Source organism: Numenius arquata, unplaced genomic scaffold (assembly GCF_964106895.1).
Source record: "Numenius arquata unplaced genomic scaffold, bNumArq3.hap1.1 HAP1_SCAFFOLD_488, whole genome shotgun sequence".
NCBI lineage: Eukaryota > Metazoa > Chordata > Aves > Charadriiformes > Scolopacidae > Numenius > Numenius arquata.
Window position 1 is genome coordinate 1 of NW_027414351.1, and position 24221 is coordinate 24221.

Below are 24221 nucleotides of genomic sequence, written 5' to 3' on the forward strand. Positions count from 1 at the left end.
GAAGAAAAGAAGTCTTTCAGCAACTCTGCCTTCTCTGTGTCTTCCACCACTAGGGTGCCCATCTCATTCCTCAGTGGGCCCACATTATCCCTAATCTTCCTTTTTCTGTTTACATACCAGAAAAAACCCTTTTTGTTGTTCTTAACTGTAGTGGCCAAGTTGAGTTCAGCTTGAGCCTTGGCCCTTCTAATTTTCCCCCTGCATATCTTCACTGCTTCCTGGTATTTCTCCTTGCCTACCAGGCCCTTTTTCCAAAGATCATAAACCTTCTTTTTGTTCCTGAGCTCCAGCCAAAGCTCTCTCTTTAGCCAGGCTGGTCTTCTTCCCTTCCTGCTTGATTTTTGGGACTTGGGTATGGCTCTTTCCTGGGCTTTTAAGAGTGCCTCCTTGAAGTGCGACCAGCCTTCCTGGGCACCTTTGCCCTTCAGGATTGTCTCCCAAGGGACGCTTTCAACCATGCTCCTGAAGAGGCCAAAGTCTGCCCTTCAGAAGTCCAAGGTGGCAGTTTTGCTGGCCCCTCGCCTTGCTTCAGCAAGAATTGAAAATTGTATCATTTCATGATCACTCTGTCCAAGACGACCTCCAACGTTTACATCCCCCACAAGACCTTCTGAATTAACTATCAGCAGGTCCAGTATGGCACTTTCCGTAGTCGGTTCCCTCACCAGCTGTGTTAGGAAGTTGTCTTCCATGCGCTCTAAGAATCTCCAGGACTGTTGCCTCTCTGCTGTGTTGTATTTCCAGCAGATATCTGGGAAGTTGAAGTCCCCCATGAGTACAAGGGAGAGTGATCGTGAGGCCTCTGCCAGCTGCTTATAGACTATTTCATCAGTCTTTATATCCTGGTTTGGGGGTCTGTAACAAACTCCCACCACAAGGTCTGCCTTATTGGTCTTCCCCTTGATTCTTATCCATAGGCACTCAACACTGTCTTCATGTGTATTGCCAAGTTCTAGGCATACAATACTACTCTTAACATAAAGGGCCACCCCACCACCTCTCTTTCCTTTCCTGTCCCTTCTGAAGAGGTGATAGCTGTCAATCACAGCATTCCAGTTATGCGAGTCCTCCCACCACGTTTCTGTGACGGCAACTAGATCATAGTTTTCTTGCTGTACGATGGCCTCCAGCTCCTCCTGTTTGTTACCCATGCTGCGTGCATTCATGTAGATACACTTCAGCTGGGCTAATTGTCCCACTATTTTCCTGGGAGGGCAAGAACTAATTCCCACCTGTTCATGTGCAGACATTTCTGCAGTTACCATCTTATCACTACTCATGTCTTCACTGCCACATGTGTCCTTCTTTCCCTCATCAACTGCCGCAACAGGCTGCAAGGCCGTGCTGGCACCTTTACCTACTAGCACTGGCACGCTACTCCCGGGCACCACTTTAGTAACCTTGGTTCCAACCCCATCCCCCTTCAAAACTAGTTTAAAGCTCTCTCAATGAGCCCTGCTAATTCTTTTTTCCCAATAATATTTTTCCCAATATCCTTTTTCCCCTTTGGGTTAGGCTTCCCCCACCTGCTGCCAGTATGCCTGGTGAGCTGTAGATCTGCCCGTGATCAAAGAATCCAATGTCCTGCCGTTTACACCAGTCTTTCAGCCATGAGTTGATCTTTTGATTCTTCCTATTTATCCCCCCATCCATCCCTGTGACTGGTGGGATAGAAGAGAACACCACTTGTGCTCCTGATCCCTTGACCAGTCGTCCCATCACTCTGAAGTCCCTTTTCATTGCCTTTAGGCTTCTGGTGGCTACCTCATCATTGCCCACTTGAAATATCAGTAGTGGGTAATAATCTGAGGGCTGAACCAGGGAGTGAATTTCCCTCTGCATATCCTTAATCCTGGCCCCAGGGAGGCAGGTGACTTCCCTGTGGGACGGGTCTGGTCTACAGATTGGGCCCTCTGTTCCACTCAGAAGGGAGTCACCTATTACAATCACCTTTCTTTTTTTCTTAGTTGATGAGGTCCTGAGGCATGGGGGTGGGTGACTAGTCCTGGGTGCCTCACTGGGTAGATCGTCCTCTTCGTTCTCATCTACCTCATCCCCAAAATCCAGAACTCCAAACCTATTATGCAGATGTAACTGGGAAGGTGAGGGAGGCTGTTGGGGGTTCCGCTTGCCTCTCCGAGGAAGGACCAGCCTCCATTCCACCCTTTCTACTAAGTCCCCTCTCTCTGCCTGGTGACAGGGCGGGAGCGGATCATCTACTTTTATTAGAGCCTCTTCTTGCTGCCTTTGCCTCGGGGTACGGCTCCACCAGTCTATTTCACTTTCACATTCTCTAATGCTTCTTAAACTTTCCACCTCTTCTCTCAGTTCCACCACCTGCCTGAGCAGGTCTTTTATCTGCTGGCATCGCACACAATGGGTGTCTCTGGGTCCCTGTGGTACCACAGCCAGGCTCAGGCATTCGGTGCAGCCAGGGCCCTGTACGGCCGCATCTTGGCGCGGGAGTTCGGTCTGAGTTCTCACATTCTTCTTCACAGGGGCTTTGGGGCGTTTCGTTGCCATTTCCTCTCCTGAGCCTGAACGGACCGTTCGCCCTCAGACTCTCCCTCTTTGTCCTGTGCAGGAGCCCCACACGCTCTGCGCACGTGCGCCTGCAAGCTAACGTACCCGCCCTTGCGCTCACGTGCGCCCGGCATGCGCTCTGAACCTGCTGCGGCCAGCCGCTTTTAAATTTGCCGTGGCTCACCCGGCCCACCCCCAGCCACGTCAGCCTCTCAGCTCCCTCGTGAGATTCCCGACTCGTTTCGGGTCTCTCCACTCTCCTTCGGCTTCTCCGCCTCCGGGAAGCCCCCTCTCCGTCTCGATCTAAATCAAATTTAAAGCCGCAGCACTCACCGCTGCCACTGTCGCTCTCCGCGTGGTCCTTTTCTGCCGGGAAGCTACAGCATGTCCTGTAGGTGCATTGTGATGGCACTCAAGGTGATCTGTTCCACAATCTTCCCCGGCACAGAGGTCAGACTGACAGGCCTCTAGTTCCCCAGATCCTCCTTCTGGCCTTTCTTGTGGAAGGGCATCACTTTTCCGAACCTGCCGTTAACTGGGACCTCCCTGGTGAGCCAGGACTGCTGATAAATAATGGAAAGGGGCTTGGTGAGCATCTCCAACAGCTCCCTGAGTACCTCTGGGAGGATCCCATCTGGCCCCATAGACTCGTGTGTGTCTAAGTACAGTAGCAGGTCCCTTACCATTTCCCCTTGGATTATGGGGGCTTCATTCTGCTCCTCGTCACTGTGTTCCAGCTCAAGAGGCTGGGTACCCAGAGGCAAACTGGTCCCACTGGTAGAGACCGAGGCAAAGAAGTCATTAAGTACCTCAGCATTTTTCTCACCCTTTCTCACCATGTTTCCCACTGCATCCAGTGAATCATAGAATTAGCCCTCCTTTTCAGAATCAGAATCAGAATCAGAATCGTAGTGGTTGGAAGGGACCTCAGAGATCATCGAGTCCAACCAACAGTAAAAAAAAAAAAAAAAAAAAAAAAACACCACAAACAAAACCACCACCCACCACCTGAACACACAACAACAACAACCAAACCAAAAACCATCACCCACCCACACAGCACCCCACCACAAACCAGTAATCTTGGACACTAGAGCATGCCCTGAAGAACCATGTCTACACGTTTCTTAAATACCTCCAGGGATGGTGACTCCACCACCTCCCTGGGCAGCCCATTCCAATGCCTGATAACCCTTTCAGTAAATAAATGTTTCCTAATATCCAACCTGAACTTCCCCTGGCGCAACTTGAAGCCATTACCCCTTGTCCTATCATCTGTGACTTGGGAGAAGAGACCGACCCCCGTCTCTCTACAGCCTCCTTTCAGGTACTTGTACAGAACAATAAGGTCTCCCCTCAGTCTCCTCTTCCCCAGACTGAACAACCCCAGCTCCCTCAGCCTCTCCTCGTAAGACTTGTGCTCCAGACCCCTCACCAGCTTCGTTGCCCTTCTCTGGACCCGCTCCAGCACCTCAATGTCCCTCTTGTGGTAGGGGGCCCAAAACTGGACACAGTACTCGAGGTGGGGTCTCACCAGTGCCGAGTACAGGGGGACGATCACCTCTCGGTCCCTACTTGCCACACTGTTCTTGATACAGGCCAGGATGCTGTTGGCCTTCTTAGCCACCTGGGCACACTGAGGAGACACTCTGCCTCAGTAGCACTTGAAGCATGCTTCTATCACCTCCTCTTTAAACTCAACACTAATAAAATACATCCTTTAGAATCAAGAAGCCATTTTCTTTAGGTGCACTTTGAAATCTTCCTCCTTAACTACACCACAAAACCTCCCCAATTACCTGTACAAGTCTTGAAGGAAATGACAAAGAGATGAATTCCTTGTGAAGGCTTTCTGTCTTTTAACGAGCCCCATGGGGTATTTGCTGCTGAGTCCATGAACCTCAGATACTGAGAGAAGATTGAAGAAAGTGCTCAAGAAATCAGAAGCAAACCCCACATTTCCTGGAAGCGTTAATGAGCCCCACTGAGGGCAGTTCCTGCCAAAGGCTCCCCAGGGCCTCGTTAGAGCAGAGAATTGGAGGCTGTGATTGCAGGTAGGCAAAGGCAGAGTGCAGGTGGCTGTAATGCTGAGGAAAGCCTGGCTTTGATGAAGCAGAAAGGCCAAGCCCTCACCCCCAGGCCCTGGCAAGGGCAGATCCTGCCCCTCACTTGTGGCTCAGGGATCTTCCTGGGGGCAGTGGGATGTGGGGGTGAGCAGTGCCCAGGGCAGGAAAATTCTATGACACCTCCTGGCCTCCCAAAGAAGGGGCGAGCATGAAACAACATCCCAAGCCTCAAAGGAATCAGAGTCACAGAATCATTTTGGTTGGAAAGGACCTTTAAGATCATTGAGTCCAACTGTAAACCCCACATTTCCAAGTCCAACAATAAACCATGTCCCTGTGTGCCACACCTACATGTCTTTGAATTACCTCCAGGGATGGTGACTCAGCCACTTCCCTGGGCAGCCTGTTCCAGTGCTTGACAAAGCTTTCAGTGAAGAAATTTTTCCTAATATCCAATCTACATCTCCCCTGGAGAAACTTGAGGCCATTTTCTCTGGTCCTATCACTCCTTGCTTGGGTGCGGAGACTAACACCAACCTCGTTATATCCTCCTTTAGGTAGTTGTAGAGAGCAACAAGGTCCATCATCCTCCTTGTCTCCAGGCTGGACAACCCCAGTTCCCTTAGCCGCTCCTCACAAGACTTGTGCTCCAGACCCCTCACCAGCTTTCTGATCTTTGGGAATGCTCCAGGACCTCCATGTCTTTCTTGTAGTGAGGAGCCTAAAACTGGACACAGCGCTCAAGGTGGGGCCTCACCCGTGCCCAGTACAGAGGGACAACCAGTGCTCCAGTCCTGCTGGCCACAGTGTTCCTGATATAGGCCAGGATGCTCTTGGTCTTGGCCACCGGGGCACACTGCTAGCTCATGTTCAGCCGCTGTCGACCAACACGCCGAGGTCCTTTTCTGCCTAGAAGCTACAGCATGTCCTGTAGGTGCATTGTGATGGCACTCAAGGTGATCTGTTCCACAATCTTCCCCAGCACAGAGGTCAGACTGACAGGCCTCTAGTTCCCCAGATCCTCCTTCTGGCCTTTCTTGTGGAAGGGCGTCACTTTTCCGAACCTGCCGTTAACTGGGACCTCCCTGGTGAGCCAGGACTGCTGATAAATAATGGAAAGGGGCTTGATGAGCATCTCCAACAGCTCCCTCAGTAGCTCTGGGAGGATCCCATCTGGCCCCATAGACTCGTGTGTGTCTAAGTACAGTAGCAGGTCCCTTACCATTTCCCCTTGGATTATGGGGGCTTCATTCTGCTCCCCGTCCCTGTGTTCCAGCTCAAGAGGCTGGGTACCCAGAGGCAAACTGGTCCCACTAGTAGAGACCGAGGCAAAGAAGTCATTAAGTACCTCAGCATTTTTCTCACCCTTTCTCACCATGTTTCCCACTGCATCCAGTGAAGGATGGAGGCTCTCGTTAGCCCTCCTTTTGTTGCTATTGTATTTATTTTAACATTTTAATTGTCTTTTACAGCAGTAGCCACATTAAGTTCTAGTTGGGCTTTGGCCCTTCTAATTTTCTCCCTGCATAACCCCACAACATCCTCGTAGTCCTCCTGAGTTGCCTCCCCCTGCTTCAAAAGGCCATAAACTCCTTTTTTCCCCTGACTTCCAGCCAGAGCTCTCTGTTCAGCCGGTACCAGACCCCCAAGACCCACAGTTTCTCCAGGAGCAAATATTTGTAGTGCCCTGCAACTCCTCATGCTGTTCTCTTGTGAGAGACACCCCAGTCAAGACGAGCCAGCTGCATGTAAGCATTAAAAGATGAGCAAAAGGCGCTTCAGTCCATGGGGACCTTGAGAAACTCTGGGATTCTGCCAACGGAAGTCACTTGAAGTTCTTCAAGGAGAAGTGGCCAGTCCTGCGTTGGTGGGTGGCAGGGGGCGAGGGGGAGAATAGCGGCACACATCCGGAGAGGCTGGGACCTGACAGGCTGAGCAGTGACTCTGAGGAGAAGGGCCTGGGCACTACGGGGATGCCCAACGAGCCAGCAGAGTAGGGACACTACGAACAAGGTCAGGTGCCTATGGGGCTGCATGAGGAGACACATGGGCCACCCAGACAGCCTGGGTTCTCATCCCCCTCACCTCAGCACTGGTGTGGCCCCACAAACGTTGGTGTGCGCCAGTGCGTTTCTCCCCATTTTGGAGAGACAGAGGGCTGAAGGAAGTCTGAGAAGCACCAAGAGAGATGCGCTCTTTCTCCCCTCGGTTCTGGCTGTTGTCTCTGCCACCTATGCCTATGAGGAAGCACCTTATCCTTACAGTGCCAGGGTCTCATTGCCTCCCCTTCCCCACCCGAGAGCCTGGGAGGTATCGCACCGTAGTCCTGCCCTTGACATCGAACATCCCCACATGACACTGCCCCAGGAAGAGCCCTGAGTAACGTGGGAGGGACAGGATCTCCCTTCCCAGGGGCTGGGGGTCACAGCTTGGCCCTTTGCCTTAATGTAACACAGCCAGGTTTACTCAGATCTCTCCCACCTTTACATTCCCTTTGTCTACCTGTCATCTCTGCCTCCAGTTTTCTCCTCTAAGCAGCCACTGAGGAGGCTTTGTCAGTAATGGTCCTCAGTGGGACCATTACCACTCCAGGAAACTTTGGAGTTTGAATCTGACTTGGACTGGTTGAGAGTCATCTTCAACTTCCTCTCAGGGCCTGAGGTTCATGCTGAGTGGGGAGGATTAGTTAACAAGAGCAGAGACATGGTGGGACTGAGGCACTCAATGTTTTCTTTGCTTCAGTCTTTCCTGAAAAGGTCTCCGGGGCTCTGTTCTCAGGGAAAGGCTTCAAGGAGGAGGAGAGCTCCTATTGGCAGGAATCTCAGGAAATCCTACAAGGGCCAATGTCAGTGTCTGCCCCTGCAGGGGACTCACCCTGCCAGTGGCACAGGCTGGGAGCAGCCCTGTTGGAAAGGTCTCGGTGGGCAAGGAGCTGGACAGGAGGCAGCCCTGTGCCCTGGCAGCAAGGGAGGTGACCAGCATCCTGCGCTGTATGACCAGGAGCACAACCAGGCGATGAAGGGAATCATAGATCATTCTATGATTCTATGATTGCGCAGGTTACTGTATGCAGATTTCAGATTCCCAATGCAGGAAAGATGTCAGCAACATGGGGCAGGTTTAGCCAAGGGCTCCAAAGATGGTCAGGGACTGGAGCACTTTCCCTGTGAAGAGAGACTGAGGGAGCTGGGCTTGACCTGCCTGGAGAAAGGACAGTCTTGGCAGGAACTTGGAGCAGCATTGCACAGTCCCAGGAAGACTGCGTCAGGTTGATGTCCGTGGTACAAGATACAAGGACAAGAGGGCTGAAACAAGAGAGAGGCAGGGTACACACAGCGAGAAACTTTTCCCACATGGGAATAGTCAAACACCAGAAGCTGTTTCCCAGGGGGTGTGCAGCAGCTCTGTTCCAGAAAGTCACCAAAACATGTTTGGATACACCCTCAGTAATCTCTTCTGGCCCCACAATGAGAAAGAGATTGGTCAAGACACCTCCTCGGTTCCCTTCCAACCTAAATGCTGCTGTCCTTCCTTCCTCTTCATGTTATCAGTGCAACCCACTTTCTCCACGTGGCGTCAGTTGCATGATGTGTAGAGGAGACCCTCTACATCCATCCCAGCACTGGCAGTAGAGATGCCAAGATGAGCTGTGCTTCATTGACAACCACTGCCAAAGAAGCTCAAACCCCTTCATATGCTTCCAAGATCTCTTTGTCAGTTGGAGTACAGTTGGCTTTGAATCCTCTCTGTACCTGACTCCAAAAGCCTAGGGCTTGACCTTGAGTCTCGAGAATTTGGAGGTAATTACCAAAGTCTTCCTGAGAAGGGTGACCGAGGAGCCAGTGAGGGGAGGTATCCTGCAGGACATCGTACTTAGAATCAAGGCCAGGGATGTAACAGTCAGGGGGGAGAAAGCAGAGTTGAAGTTTCTGAGAGAAGGCAAAGAGCAGGACTTGAGGAGAGCAGGCTTTTGCCTGCTGAGGGACCTGTTTGACACAATCCCATGGGATATGGTCCTGCAGAGAAGAGAGGAGAGCTATTAGATGGTCAAGGATCTCCTCTTCAAGCTCCAGCATAGTACACCTGGACATGCACAACGTCAAGCACTACTGCAGGAAGCTGGTATGGATGAGGAAGGAGCTTCTGGGTACAATCAAGAGGAAGCACAGAGAAAGTGTAAGCTCTCTACTTTCCAGCCTCAGTGGTTCTGTGGCTCTGGGCTGGAGAGCTCTACTTGTGTGTGTGTGTTTGTGGAGGGGTGAAGGAAACCCAGGGCCAGCTCCTGGCTAGATGGAGAGTGTAAGATCAGCTCCGGGAGGGATCGCTACTCTCTGTGTGTCTATATAGGCCTATGTTTTGCACTAACACAGCACAGCACACAAACAGCCCGACCCTCATTTCTCCTTTCTCCACTGACAGTAGTTTTGTTTGGCCTAGAGACCTCCTGAAGTCACTTCCAGGATGAGTTATTGTGTGTTATTTTTTCCACCACAGGCCTCCCCTTGGTATGGCAGGGAGAGAACTCAGGTTCCCCATGATCATGAAATTAAGCAGACACAAGTTTGGAGCGATCAGCTGTGTCCTTTTAGTCCCACTGAGGCCCCACACAGGGCTGCTGGGCAGGTAACCCCAAAGAGGCCTCATCACATCTGCGCTTAACCTTTGGTTTTCTTTTTCCTTCTTTTCCCTTCCAAGTTTTTCTCTTTCATCATCCTCACACATTTCTCAACAAAGAGCCTCTTTCCCCACTGCCCCTGGCTTTGCTCTCTGTTTCCAGGAGGGTTGCTGTGCCGATTCCTACATTGGTCAGTACAAAACTAGTAGCTCCTTTTATTAGCTGTAGCGTCCTGCAATTTTTTATGCTGTTATCTTGAGGTGATGGCTCACCACCGTCACGGTGGTCCATCTGCACACAAACATTAACAGCTGGCAAAATGGAGCTTAAGTCCAGGGGACCTTGAGAAACCCTGGGATTTGGACAAAAAGTACTTCTAACATCTCACAAAGGGAAGTGGCCAGTCCTGCATCAAGGCAAAGAATAACCCCATCTATCAGGGCTGCCTGAAAAGTGACCCTGAGGAGAAAGACACCACAAGGGACACCGTACGATCCAGTGGTGCATGCTCACCATGAACAAGGTCAACTGCATATGGGACTGCATTAGGAGGATTGCGGCCACCCCAGGAATCTTGAGTTGCGTCCCCCTTTCAGTGAGTTGTGCTGGGGCCACACTTGACTTGTGTGTCCCTCTCTGGGAATTCCTGCTGTGGACAGGTGGGAGGACCTGGTGAGTATACAGAGGAGGTCTGCACATGTCATCTGCCTAAGGTCCCAAACCCCATCTTTGCCGACTTCTTCCCTCCATAATCCCAGGAACATGCTGACCCAGAAGACCACCATGCTGTCCAGACCACTCCAGAGTCCCCTCCTAGAAGGTGGGTCTCCTTAACGTCACCTGGGTACTTCCCTCAGATCCACTCACCATCTTACCTGTCACCAGACACCAACTGGAGACTCTGAAACCCAATCCTACGTCTCTGAAAGGTCACAAAAAGACATAGAGCATTTTAGTCCCGAATACATGGAGGCAGAGGAACATGAAGAATTCGGCTCCTTCGTAATCTTGCAGAGTGCAGATCTTTGGAGAAAGATCCCGGCATGAAAGTACGGCACCAGGGAGATCCCATTTTTTTACAGACATGCTACAAAAGAGGCCAGCTCTGAGCCACTTTTAAACACAGTTTGAGAGGGGAACAAGGTGACACAAAATAGGTACATGTCTCAGGTGTAGCGACACAAATGAAAACATTTGTGTAGGAACATAATAACCATGAAAAACAATAACAGCAATAATGATAAAAAAATGATTAAAAATACAAAACAAACCAACAAAAAGGAAGGAATCATACAGCAGGAGTCATTAATGACTGTGGGAGTCATTTATGGAGAGAGGTGGCAAATTTCTCCCTCTTGAAAAAAGACCATGATATCAGAGTCCTAATGGTCTCTTTGAGCTCCCAGTTCCTCAAGCTGTAGATGAAGGGGTTCACTGCTGGAGGAAGCACTGAGTACAGCAGAGCCACCGTTAGGTCTGGAAATGGGCAGGAGATGGAGGGGGGCTTCAGGTGGGCAAATACTCCAGTGCTGACAAAAAAAGAGACCACAGCCAGGTGAGGGAGGCACATGGAAAAGGCTTTGTGCCGTCCCTGCTCAGAGGGGATTCTCAGCAGTGACAAGTGGTGTCCCTCAAGGGTCCGTGCTGGGACCAGTACTGTTTAACATTTTTATCTAAGACATAGACAGAGGGATTGAGAGCACCATCAGCAAGTTTGCAGATGACACCAAGCTGTGTGGTGTTGTCGATACACCAGAGAGATGGGATGTCATTCAGAGGGACCTGGACAGGCTGGAGAGGTGGGCCCAGTTGAACCTCATGAGGTTCAACAAAAGCAAGTGCAGGATTCTGCACCTGGGAAGAAACAATCCTCAGTATAAATACAGACTGGGGGATGAGGTATTAGAAAGCAGCCCTGAGGAAAGGGACTTGGGGGTGCTGATGGACGAGAAGCTGGACATGAGCAGGCAGTGTGCTCTCGCAGCCCAGAAGGCCAATCACATCCTGGGCTGCATCAAAAGAAGTGTTGCCAGCAGATCCAGAGAGGTGATTCTGCCACTTTACTCTGCACTGGTGAGACCTCACCTGGAGTACTGTGTGCAGGTCTGGAGCCCTCAATATAGAAAGGACATGGACCTGATGGAGCGGGTCCAGAGGAGGGCCACCAAAATGATCAGGGGGCTGGAGCACCTCTCCTATGAGGACAGACTGAGGGAGCTGGGGTTGTTCAGCTTGGAGAAAAGGAGGCTCCGGGGAGACCTCATAGTGGCCTTCCAGTACCTGAGGGGGGCCTACAGGAAGGCTGGAGAGGGTCTGTTTACAAAGGCCTGCAGTGACAGGACGAGGGGCAATGGTTTTAAGTTGGAGAAGGGGAGATTTAGATTGGATATTAGGAAAAAGTTCTTTACCATGAGAGTGGTGGAGCACTGGAACAGGTTGCCCAGGGAGGTGGTTGAGGCCCCTTCCCTTGAGATATTCAAGGTGAAGCTCGACAAGGCCCTGGGCAACCTGGTCTAGTTGGGGGTGTCCCTGCTGACTGCGGGGAGGTCGGACTAGATGACCGTTGGAGGTCCCTTCCGGCCTGGACCAATCTATGAATCTATGAGGTAGGAGTCTGAGCAGGAGAGCTTGAGGATCTGGGGGATTTCACAGAAGAACTGGTCCAAGACATTGCCCTCGCAGAGGAGTAGGGAAAATGTATTGGCCGTGTGCAGCAGAGCGTGGAGAAACCCACTGCCCCAGGCAGCTGCTGCCATGTGGACACAAGCTCTGCTGCCCAGGAGGGTCCCGTAGTGCAGGGGTTTGCAGATGGCCACGTAGCGGTCGTAGGACATGACGGTGAGAAGACAGAGTTCTGCTGACATTAAAAAGACCAACACAAAGACCTGTGCTGCACACCCTTGGAAAGAGATGGCACTGGTGTCCCAGAGGGAATTGGTTTAGAGAGCTGGGCTTGTTCAGCTTGGAGGAGAGGAGGTCTTGGGGGGAACATGGAGCAGCGTTGCACAGTTACCAGGAAGACTGAGCCAGACTCACATCCATGGTAGAAGAGACAAGGACAAGAGGCAATGAGCGAAAAAAGAGACGGTCAAGCCAGATAAGGAGCAACTTTTCAAGCATGAGGATAGTCAAGCACTGGAAGCTGTTTCCCAGAGAGCGTGCAACAGCTCTGTCCTGGAAAAGGATCAAGACGTCTTTGAACAAAGCCCTGACTATTTTCGGTATCTGACCCTATTTTGAGTGGGAGGTTGGTCAAGACACCTCCCCAGTTGCCTTTGGGCCTGAATGGGGCTATCCTCCTTTCCCTTTCATGTTTCCAAATTAGGGAGAGCTCTCAGCTTCTCCCTGACCCCAGAAGTGATTCACATCAGGTGCTGGGCTGCTGCACAGGTGCCCCCAAACAGCCCTGACCACATCCTTGGCTTCCCTTTCCATTTGCCCAAAGCCAAGTTCTTCTCTTTTACTATCCTTCTACCTGCCAAAAATAACAGCCTACCCTGTTAACCCTTTCAGTGCAGGTACTCAGTAAATGTCAGCATCCATGTACAGAGTCTCCAAATGAGCTGGGCATTGAAGCCATCCCATCATTGCAAAAACAGAGATGACTCATTTGACTGGATCTTTGAACCCGGGAACTGGTATCCCATGTCTCCTGAGATTCCCGAGAACACCTAAGCTTTGTCACTGGGCTCACAATCTCTCCAGCCTTCTGCCAGCCACAGTCTTGTAACCCAGGACACTTCTCCCCATCCCTTCAGCACACTGCCTGGTCTCTGCTCTCAGCTGGGTGAAGTCAGGGTGCTCCCTTGCACAGCTTTCCCTACAAAAGTCTTCTCTTTGTGCTGATCCCACTTGTATCTCCTCATGTCATGTACGGCTCCGTCCTCCTCCTGCAGAGTTCCACTAGATGGGCAGTTTTCCTGTTTCTTGCACACCCACTCACCTCCACAACCTTTTTGTATTGTATGCGTATCAAATACTGTCTGAAGCAACTCAGCTTCACCCATTTCCAATTGCAGGCTGAGACATTTTCCCTCTTGGAGCAGACATTCTGAAAAAATGCTCCATATCTGGAGACACTCTTCAATTCTCCAAGTACAGTTGTTAAAAAAAAAAAAAAAAAAGCCATGCTGAGTTAGTTTTTCACAGAGACAGTTTCAAAGCATCAACGCAGATTCAATACAGGAATTGTGACAGTCAAGTTACAAAGAGAGAGGAAAAAAAGTTCACAAATTCTCTGTCAGCAAAGAGGAAGTCCCACAGCCCATGGGATGTTTTCATTAGTTGGCCTATAGGAACCGGATTTCTCCTTGGCCTCAAATAGTAGCTCAAATCCTGAGCCAGCAGGACAACATTGGCTGCAGTTGCACACCACTTTCTTGACAAGACTGTGAGTTCAGACCCAGTTGATGGAGTTTCTCACACAGGTCACGGAGGAGGGCAGGGTTTCAGGGAGAGGGGCACACGCTTCAGTTTCCCAAATCTCATGACTCTGCCCAAACCATCTTTCCCTTGACCTCTGGCATCCTATTTCTTGAGATGCAAAGCTGGTGGGTCTTCTGTTGACACTACTTCAATGGTCCTTCTGGTGTTTCTGGGATTTCCCTTAGAGTGGAAAAAAAAAAAAAAAAAAAAAAAAAAAAAAGTAATAATAATAATAATAATAAAAAAATTTAAAAAGTCACAGTTTACTTCCATAGCACCAATCTACTTCCATAGCACCAATTCCGGACAATGCCAATTATATTAGTATTTGCCATATAAGGTATGATTTCCCATCCTGAATTACATGTTGAAAGCCGTTCGGATGAAGGGTGGTCTTGCAAAAGTCACCCTTTGTGTCCCCAGGTGGCACGGACACTGCTGGTTTCCCTCTCCAGAGAGTGGCGGAGGCTGGATCCCCTTCTTAGGACAGGCTCCTTGCCAGGAAGCCAAAGCCATGGGGGGAGCTCACCTGGTTCTTTTTGGCACTTCACTCAACAGCTAATTGGATATATTTGGTGCTTTTCTGGGATTACTGTTCCTGCACAGAGGCTCATAGAAAGACAACTGTTTCTTAAGAGAGGGTGGAAAAGGCCCTGTTATAGCCAAGCAAGCTTACCATGAGCTCTGGAGGGAGCAAGGATGATTATAAAAAGCACCAGGAATGTCCAAAATGCTCTTCCAAAGAGTGAATGGACCGGAGCAGTAGTGATTGGCCAAGTGTAGGTCGAGGGGAGAGAGGGTCAAGGGGTGACAGCGAGAAACAAGGGGATGGCTGATGGCTTTAGCCTATCCTTACAACCACGTCTGAAGGCAGCCATGGGAAGTAATGGATGTCTGTGGGTGGAGCCTGAGGAAGAGGATTGTCCTGGGACGATAGCAGGAAGGAAAGCTCCTCCTGTGCAAACCAGGGGTGATACAGACATTCACCTCTTGTGTGCCTGCCTCAGCCTGGCAGATGGGGAATGCCCACTGCTGGGGGTGGCTGTTCTTAGGAATGGCCCATGAGCTGACCTTGCTCTTTTATCCTCCTTCTCTCCCCACACTTGGATGGACCTGAGGAAAGAGCCATGAGCCTGGAGGATGCACAGACCTCCTGGGCTGAGGTCCCATCCCTGCAGGGGCAGAGGAAGGGTTTGTGAGACACATGGGCGTGCAGGGAGAGAGCAGTGTGGGGGTAGCAGTGAGTGCGTTAAAGGTGGGAAAAAGGAATGAGCTATTGGGGGTGTGCAGTTCAGTGCTGGGATGTGGAGCTAAAGAGAGGATTCTGGCACGGATTCTCCAGCATTCTGGAGCTTGGAAATCGGGGGATAAATGAGCATTAACAAGGCTTTGGAAGAAACCAGGTGAGATGTGGGGAATTCAAACTGGTAAATCCTCAGAAACCCACATCTTGGTTTTGGAAGCAAGGAAGCAGGCGCAGGCTCAGGACAGGGTAATGTGGTGGGGATGTCCAATGGCCTTGCTGGGGCTCTGACACCCCAACAAATCTGAGACCCTTGTTCCCTTGGCTATGGCTTCTGTCTCTTCCACTGAGAGCCACAGGAGAACATGAGGTCCTTACAGTTCCAGTGTCTCGTTGCCTCCTCAGCCACCTGCCATAAATCCTGGGAGGTGTCCTACTGCTGACCTGCACCTGGCAAGACGCACTCCCAATCACATTGCCCCCACCAAGAGCCCCAAACATTCCAAGAGGAAAAGGAAAGGAGCCCCATCCTCTGTAGAGGATGTGGGTAAGGATGCGGCCATCCTGCCTGGAGGAGCACATCAAGGGCTTTCACAGTCACCTCTACTTTTAAATTTCCTGCTGTACCAAGTGCCTCCAACTTCCGGCTTCACAAGCCCCCAGGGACAGGACCCTTGTCTGCTCATTCCCTCCATGGTCTCTTCAGTGATGGACTTCAGCAGGGCCTGCAAACACCCTCAGAAACCTGGACGTTTGCTTCTGACTCTTACGCTTCTAGAGGCTTGGTCAGTCTTAGAGATCTGCAGTTCAGGAACTCGGCACCAGAGGGCTCATTAACATGCAAAACACCCCGAGGAGCCAAGCCAGGGCACAGTTTTCCTTCAGTCTTCAATTCTTCTGTGATTAATTAGAGAGCTTTCAGGGGTGGAGTCCACGTGAAAAGATGTCCAAGCAAAGAGGCCAAGTGCATGAAATGCTTGATTTCAAATTGCCAATTCTGCATGAATGCCAAGGGATTTGGGTTGCAGGAATGTCTCCAAGTAGAGCCTGCATCACCTAGACCCATGTGGATGGACTGGCAGAGCCACCCCCAGCTGGGGGATCCCCACCTCCCAGGCTGAGGCAGGCAGTCAAGATGCAAATATCTGCATCTGTTACAGGCCTCCAGGCAGAGGGTGACTCATTCCCATGACCCTCTAAGCCTGGATCAGCTCATTGTGCTTTTGCTGTCCTTCCCTTCAACTGTCAAGAATATGGCAGGTTTGGCTTTGGCATCATCCCTGTGTCCTGGGACAAGGTTTCTCAATTCCTCCTCTGCAGCTTCCCTGCTTCCACCTCCTCTGTGCTGCCTCTTTCTGCAGGACCTCAGTCAGTTCCGACAAGCAGCCTCCTGAGGCGGTTGCTTCTTTTCAAGGGTATTTGGAGAGATCATTTTGGTGCCTGGAGGAGGCTGTCCTGAAAGGCTTATCACATTTCCCATGGTCCTTCACGCGTGAGAGTTACTTCCCATGCCACCACGTGCATCAGTGTCCCAAGTACATCAAAGTCTTCTTCTCTGGAGTCCACCCATTTTTGCTCTGCTGCTGGCCTTCCTCACTCCTCTTTGGCACCTGAGACCCCACTAGTTCCTGCTCACAACAGCCAAGGCTGACACTGATTTTCACCTCCCTGACCAGCTCTTTTTGGTTTGTTTTTTTTTTTTCTTTCCAGGACCATGTCCAGGTGAGCATCACCCTTGTTTGCCCACCCGGCAGCTGTGTTCAGAAGTTGTCCTGCAGGTCCTGCAGGCTGCCGGCATCCTGTTTCTTTGCCTGGCCAGTGAATGCCAGGGCAACTACTGTACCCCATAGGAACCTGTTCATTGACTACTTGGAGACTTCTTCAGGTTGGTGTTAAAAGACTTATTGTGCCTACTGTGCCTGATCAAGTGGATTATAACGGCCAAGACAGGGCCACCCTTAATGGCCTCTCCTCTCATCCTCACTCACACAAGCTCACTCAGCCTCTTGTCCATCTCATTGAGGAGTTCCATATATCTGAGGTTCTCCTTCACACAAGTGGCATCACCCCATCCTCATCCTCCCTGTCACTCCCTCCAGCAGAGCCCGTATCCTTCCGTTGCAACACCACAGCTCAGCAAGCTGTCCCACCACATCTCACTTCAATCCAAAACCATCCCAGTTCTGTGGGAAGACATGGGACTCCTTCTGGCAGTGCACATTTGGGCCACAGCACCTCAGCTGACTTCTCACAGGGAAACCTGAGCTGGGATGCTGCCCAGGAGAACCATTGTACATGGAGCAGTTCCTTCTTGGCTGGGCTGGGCTGTATGTACAGTGTGGCCTTCACCCCTGGGCTGTGCTGCACAGATGCCTTGGCCACAGGACAGCCTCAGCAGTACATTGTCACACAGGAGCCTGCAGACAGCTCCCACTCTATACCAGACATTTTGCCTCCTGTGTGGCCTTCCCTGTATCCAGCACTGCTGCAGGAAGTTCTCGTGAAAACGTCCTTTCTCTTTGACTGTCGAGATGATGAATAGCGTGGTTTCCTTGTAAGAAAATCCTAGAGTTGGGTGAGAAACACCTGCTCACAATTAGAATTTAATAGTGAACAAAGTCGCTGAAGCAAGGATTAAAAAAATAAAAATTTATTAAAAAAATTATACGAAACAGCACTGAATCGGGTGCGTCTCAAAGCAGAGGCACACCCCCTCGCTCAGTTTTTAGGTACTTATAGCCTATCCCCGCCGCCTGGGTTTCTGTCTTTTCTCATTGGTTGAGAAGTTGGAGCTCACATTCTTCTCGACCGCCTAACTTATTACAGGTCTAGTTCACCTCTTTTCGCCGTATAAGGCATAAACACACCTACTTCAAAGAATCATGATCCTAAACACGCCTTTGGTTATGCTACACGTTATTTCACAGTCTTTGCCGCCATCTACTGTCCATTAGTAGAATCTACAAGCACTCTGGATGGTCGTTTACTTCATCAGGTGGTCGTATCCTCCTCTCCATTAGCTGTCCTCTAAATGAACCCGGCCTACTTGGCAGTCTCCACAGCCCACTCGACAGATTTACCATCCAAGACTGGTTTCTTTGGTCTTAGTGTTACTCCTCTATCTCTTGGGTTCCTGCGTTGAAGGTTCCATTCCAATCTGTTTCTCTTCACTTAGATTTCATTCTGCAAGACAAGGGTCCCTTGACAGACCAAGGGCAACTCTGAAGATGAATTGGCTACAATTTATTAGACTCTACTGTGATAGGAATCACTAAGCTTCTCTTGTTAGTATATACATACTAACAGGAATGCATCAATTAGCTGAAGCAAAACTTAGCTCATTTCTCACAGTTGCTTGAGTGACCAGACCAGGAGACTGTCTTCTATGGGTGGGGTCTGCGTGGTTTGCTGCATTGGGGTCAAAGGCCCATTCAATGCTACACCTCCTGGGGTTCCCACCATCTAAACAGACATAAGCTTGCCTCTGGGATACTGCCCTTATAGTGCTCCCCTCAGGAACAGGATTTTAAAAGAGACCTTGTGGAGTCTGAGTGCCTTTCTTACTGGGATCAGCGCAGACCAGCACCTCCTGTTTATAACCACTCTTTCAACAACCTTGGATGCCAACACTCACGTCCCATGGACTGGTAAGGGTGTAGTTTGCTCAGGTAACCCCTGGCTTGGTTCCCCATCCACTGCTCGTTCTTCTCCTCCGGAGTCCTGCCTCAAAGCAAAAAGACCTGGGAGGCCTCGCTGGTGGCAACTCAGGGAAAGAGAACATAGAACATCTCAGATTTATCTACACCTTCTCCTCCTAAATTCAGCAGCGGCCCTATGTTATCTCTTGTTCTCCTTTAACTCTTCCTGAATTACCAAAAGCTCATCTTGGTGCCCTGGAACTCCCTTTGGAGTTTCAATTGAGTTCTGATATGGACCGTTGCTGAGCCAGGACAATGCTGCCCTTGAGGACAAGATGTATCCAGGCCCACAGTGACAATTATTGGTCTTTCCATTGATTGTTTCCTCAAGGGAGTGAGTAAAGATCCCTGTGTGATGTGTTCCATGTCCATGCAATGCCTGCACCTCTTGGGTAGCGAAGGGACAGACCTTGCCTCTCTGATGCCACCTGATGACTGGCGCCTCTGACAGAAGGCATCAGTCAAGGGAACAGACACCCTACTGCACTCTCTGCGATGCCGTCTGGGCCATCTGTGACACATCCACCCTGAATGGGAACTGCTTCCCTGCAGGTCCCGTGTGGTCCAGGCCAGCCTTGGAGTCTCATGTTCCTCTGTGGCCCTGGATTTGAACATTGAATTGAGTAGCTGCCCTGAATTCTGTCAGGCCATATGGAGCTGAACGTGGGACAAATGCCCTTGTAGTCACTTGAGAGCTGGTAAATTCAGCTGATGGAAAAGAGAGGGACCTTGCTCTCCCTATGGCACAGGACAGCAGTCGTTGATATGAATACCTCTAAAACCTGACATGAACATAACGAGTAGGAGAATATTCTCCTGGCTTTTTTGGGACATCGGCTGTCATTTCACTTGGCCAAAGGATTTCCCACCAGGCTCATAGATGAGATCTCCAAGATGTTTCCCTGTCTCTAAGAACTGCTCCATTAGAGCTTGCGGTTCCCTACACCTATCTTTGACCACCCCTGAGACCTTCCGTGTCACCAGGTGTTGTGTTTGAATAGCCCAATCCTGCCCTCCATCTCCATGGATGAAGATGGGAGCTGAGACAAGGAGCTCACATGCAGGAGCCTATTTTTGTGCCCACCTGAACCCCTGAGGCAAGAGGAATCCCACCTCCAGTGGGTTTGGGACAGGCAAGGGAGGGAGCTGAGTCTCCTTCAAATGCCAGCAATAGAAACGCAGGATGAGATGGTTTATTGACTCAGCGGAATGCCTTCTCTCAGCAGGAGTAATGGAGATCCCTGCCTGTCACTGTCTGGGTGTCCTGTCTTCTTATTAAATGATACCAAAACCAGTGACCTTTGAAGTAACTTTGAGAGGAGAATTGACAGTTCTGGAAAGAAGCGCCTCTCCCCAGCTGAGAGAGGAAACATCAGTGATGACTTCAGCCTGCTTCACAGCACGTTCCCCTGGAGCCCCAGGGCCATCTCCAGGGAGCCCAGAGGGGGCAAAGAAAGCGCTGCCTTGGGCTGTTCCTCTGCTGCTGAGCTGGGCCGGGCTCCTGGGACGGAGGGAGCTCCTGGCCACGGGGCAGCGCTGCAGAGAGACAGCTCTGCCCAGGAGCAGCTCCTCTGCCAAGCGCAGCAGGGCTGAGGGCACTCCCAGGGTATCTCAGGGAGAGGAGACAGGCAGAGAGAGGGCTTAAAGGTGGTCAGGACTGGGAGGATGTCTGAGAGCTCACTGGAGGAGAAATCTTCACAGCCCTTGACAGGGTAAGTCTCTGGCTGCAGGGCAATGCAGCTGCGGTTCCTGGAATGGCACATCCCGCAGCCTGTGGCATCTCTCAGGACATCTCTCACAGTTTCTCCAGAGTAGAGAAAAAGGACTTGCTTTGGAGCACGGCTTCCCTAAGGCTCTTTCAAAGGGAGAGGGCACATCAGCTGCCTTCTCCCAGGGATGGCTTCACACCGGGAGTGCGAAGCTGGATGTTCCCCAGGGGTACAAGGGCTGTCCTTCAGAGCAGGGTCCCTGTGTCCCAGGGAACTGTGTGCTGGGGCAGGGACTCTTCCACCTGTCGGGGTCAGCTCTCAGCCTTCCCGGGGAGCTCCCCACAGCAGTGTGGGCAGAAGCCATGGGGGGAAGAGGCAACACCTGGCAGGAGAATGACCTGCTGTCAAGAGGGTGCTGCGTGCATCAGGGCTGCTCACAGCTGCAGATTGCCCATAGGACACTTCCGAGGGGACTTTTCAAGGCAAAGGTCGTGGCAGGGATTAAGTTTTAGGTAAAGAGCTTTCCTGATTTTATATGTTATTTTTTGACTTGTGGGGGAGGGGAGGTGGAAAAAGGGATAAATGTTTAAGGAGTTCTCAAGTTGGAAGAAGTCACTGAGACTCTGGAGCTGTAACTTTGAAAGATCAGTAGGTCTGCCAGGAACCTCCTAGAGTGCCTTCAGCCACTCCTCTGCCCATCGACAGCACCAGCATCACCTTTCCTGGACCCATCAGGGTTGCTCTCAACAGCCCTTTTCCACCTGCAAACAGGAACATGCGCCCAGGCAGTGCCCTGCAAACAGGCAGGTTTCTGTAGGGCCATGGTGAGTGCGCAGAGGTCAGGGTGGGATCTGTGAGCACTGATGGGGAAAAGTCATGGGGCAGGGAAACACCTTCCAGGAGGAAAATCTCCTGGCAGAAGGGATATGATCAGGGAGGGAGAGGAAATTAAACCAGAAATGTTGTGGGAGGGAGAATTCAGAACTCTCTGTGTGATCCCCTCCAATGCAGACCCCTTCCTCTGAGCAAGCCCCCTTGCCTCCTGTCCCACCCAGCAAAGCCCTGTCCTCAAGGCTTTGTGGTCCAAGGCATGAACAACCCTCCTGTGAAGCCAGAGCTCCAGCAGAGCCGTGGGGCATCTCCCTAACCGCGTGTGTCCGTTTTCCCCTCCAGAGCACAGGAGCTGAGAGAACCGGCCCAGCAAAGTTCCTGCTGGGGAGGTGGTGTGCCCAGCTGGGTGAGGGTAACGCTGTCCTGAGTGCCCGGCTCTCTCTCCACTTGTCTCTCTCAGCCAGACCATCCCTGCATTTTAACTTGTTTCTCCACTTGTCTCTGATATTGTCACCTTGTTCTCTCAGTCGGGCTCTCTGGGGATGGGAGATGCAGCAGCCGAGTGAGGCACTGCTCTTGTGATTCCTCCCAGGCAGGTGTGTCCATGGGAACGAAGTGTCCAAGCTCTCCTCTGACCTGTGGGGCTGTGGGCAATGTGACTGTGGGGCTGTGTCATCCCCTGAGGAACGAGCTGGCTCTCCCTTACTGAGACACCATCCTTAGGACACTTGGGTTTCTCCGTGGGGTGTCCTTCCAAGCACTGAGCTGCCTTCCAGATGCAAATCTGTCCTAGAGCATCCTGGTGTTACCTGAGTGCCCTGTGGAGAAGCAGAGAGATGCTACGACCAAGGAAATGCCGCTGGGTTTGTGAAATGAACCCTGTGCGTCCTTGGCCAGAAGTGGGGTGCTGAGACCTTGAAGGGGGAGACACCGAACACTCGGCGGTGGCTTTCTCTGCTCTCAGCAGTGCCCAGTTCTTTTCAGGTCACCGTGTGAGTGTGATGACCCCCTGTCTCAGAAAGGCACAAGCAGAGAGGGCTGTTGGGAGCAAGATAGAGGGACAGACCATCTCCCCTCTCTCTGCACTAACCCACAGGTGATCCTCTGCCTCAAAGGTCTCACTTTGTTGTCCCTGAATGTAGCAGAAATAATGAGCGTTCCTGAAATGCAAGAAAATCTTCAGCTGAGATGGGAGAGAGCTGCAAAAGAGCCTCTCTCAAACTCTTTTGTGACTATGGTTTCTTGGCAATGGGGGTGCAGATAGTGACGAGCCCTTTTGCATGAGGAGAGGTTTATCTGAGAAATTTGAAAACAAGGACAGCCCACACCATTCCCAGGAATCTGCTGTTGCAGAGCAGGGCTGACTCCTCATCAGCCTGTGGGCAGACGTCCTGCTTCTCCCGGCACACTCAGCCAGCAGCAGTCAGAGCTCCAGGCACAGAGCTGAATGATCTCATAGAAATGGCAAAGTGGCAGGGAGTGTGTAGGATGAGGAATGGCTTTGATTGTGCTCATACAATTCTCCCCAACCTTGCCTCTGTCCTTTCCTCTTTGTTCAGTGATCGATGCCCAGAGGCAGGAGATGTCCAACAGCAGCTCCATCACCCGGTTCCTCCTCCTGACGTTTGCAGACACACGGGAGCTGCAGCTCTTGCACTTCTGGCTCTTCCTGGGCATCTACCTGGCTGCCCTCCTGGGAAACGCACTCATCATCACCACCATCGCCTGTGACCACCACCTCCACACCCCCATGTATTTCTTCCTCCTCAACCTCTCTGTCATTGACCTGGGCTGCATCTCCACCACTGTCCCCAAAGCCATGGCCAACTCCCTCTGGGACACCAGGGCCATCTCCTTTGCAGGATGTGTTGCCCAGCTCTTTCTGTTTGTCTTTTTCATTTCAGCAGAGTTTTCTCTCCTCACCATCATGGCATACGACCGCTATGTTGCCATCTGCAAACCCCTGCACCACGGGACCCTCCTGGGCAGCAGAGCTTGTGTCCACATGGCAGCAGCTGCCTGGGGCAGTGTTTTCCTCTACACTGTGCTGCACACGGCCAATACATTTTCCCTACCCCTCTGCCAGGGCAATGCTGTGGACCAGTTCTTCTGTGAAATCCCCCAGATCCTCAAGCTCTCCTGCTCAGACTCCTACCTCAGGGAAGTGTGGCTTCTTGTGGTCAGTGTCTGTTTAGCATTTGGTTGTTTTGTTTTCATTGTGGTGTCCTATGTGCAGATCTTCAGGGCCGTGCTGAGGATGCCCTCTGAGCAGGGACGGCACAAAGCCTTTTCCATGTGCCTCCCTCACCTGGCCGTGGTCTCCCTGTTTATCAGCACTGGCATGGTTGCCTACCCAAAGCCCCCCTCCATCTCCTCCCCATCCCTGAACCTGTTCCTATCATTTCAGTACTCAGTGGTGCCTCCAGTACTGAACCCCCTCATCTACAGCCTGAGGAACAAGGAGCTCAATGATGCCCTAAGGAAACTGATGACCGCTTCCTTCTCAGAAGCAGCAGTGAAATTCCCATCTTCTTTTGCACATCACTCGTGATGTAACTCATTACACACCTAACCTATCTTTTGTAGACTTTTTTGGTTTGGTATATTTGGTTTTATCTTTTCTTGGTTGTATTCATGCCCTCCAAAAATAAAAAAAAATAAACGAAATAATTCTTTTTCCTGTTTCTATGTGACTATAATCCTGTCTTGCGTGACCCAGAGCCTGTGTAAATAAGGAGCTGTTCTCTCTTTGTGTTTAAATAAAATAAAGGACCCTGTGCCGATGTGTTTGTCCGAGATCTTCTGCAGGGTCAGAGTCTTGGTGCTGAGCTGGGGGCTCAGTAGCCACCCTGAGCTGCGTCTGCCTCCCAGCCTGACCAGCACGGCCCTGGGCACCACAGCCCACTTGCTCTGCAGAGCAACACCACCAGCCTGGGGGCTGTGGGAAGCCTGGGGAAGGGGTGCAAGAATGGCTGGCCAGGCCAGCACAGATAAGCTCTTGAGGGAAAAGCCTCTTTGGGGAGACGGGATGTCCCAGGAGAAGAGCAGGGCACCGTGTGTGTCCAGGGGAGACATGGAAAGAGAAACCCTTTGCTGTGGGTGGCAGCTCGG

General features: G+C 51.2%; 1 protein-coding gene across 1 annotated transcript; it reads left to right on the forward strand.

Annotated features, from left to right (window-relative positions):
* The first annotated feature begins 22692 nt into the window (after window positions 1–22692).
* LOC141477926 (olfactory receptor 14C36-like) lies at window positions 22693–23747 on the forward strand. The gene has a single exon (XM_074167098.1). It carries the CDS (start codon window positions 22693–22695, stop codon window positions 23659–23661), a length of 969 nt encoding a protein of 322 aa, XP_074023199.1. The 3' UTR covers window positions 23662–23747.
* Window positions 23748–24221: the final 474 nt, after the last annotated feature.

Coding starts and splice junctions, on each gene's coding strand:
- LOC141477926 (XM_074167098.1), top strand. CDS start 22,693: ATGTCCAACAGCAGCTCCATCACCCGGTTCCTCCTCCTGACGTTTGCA.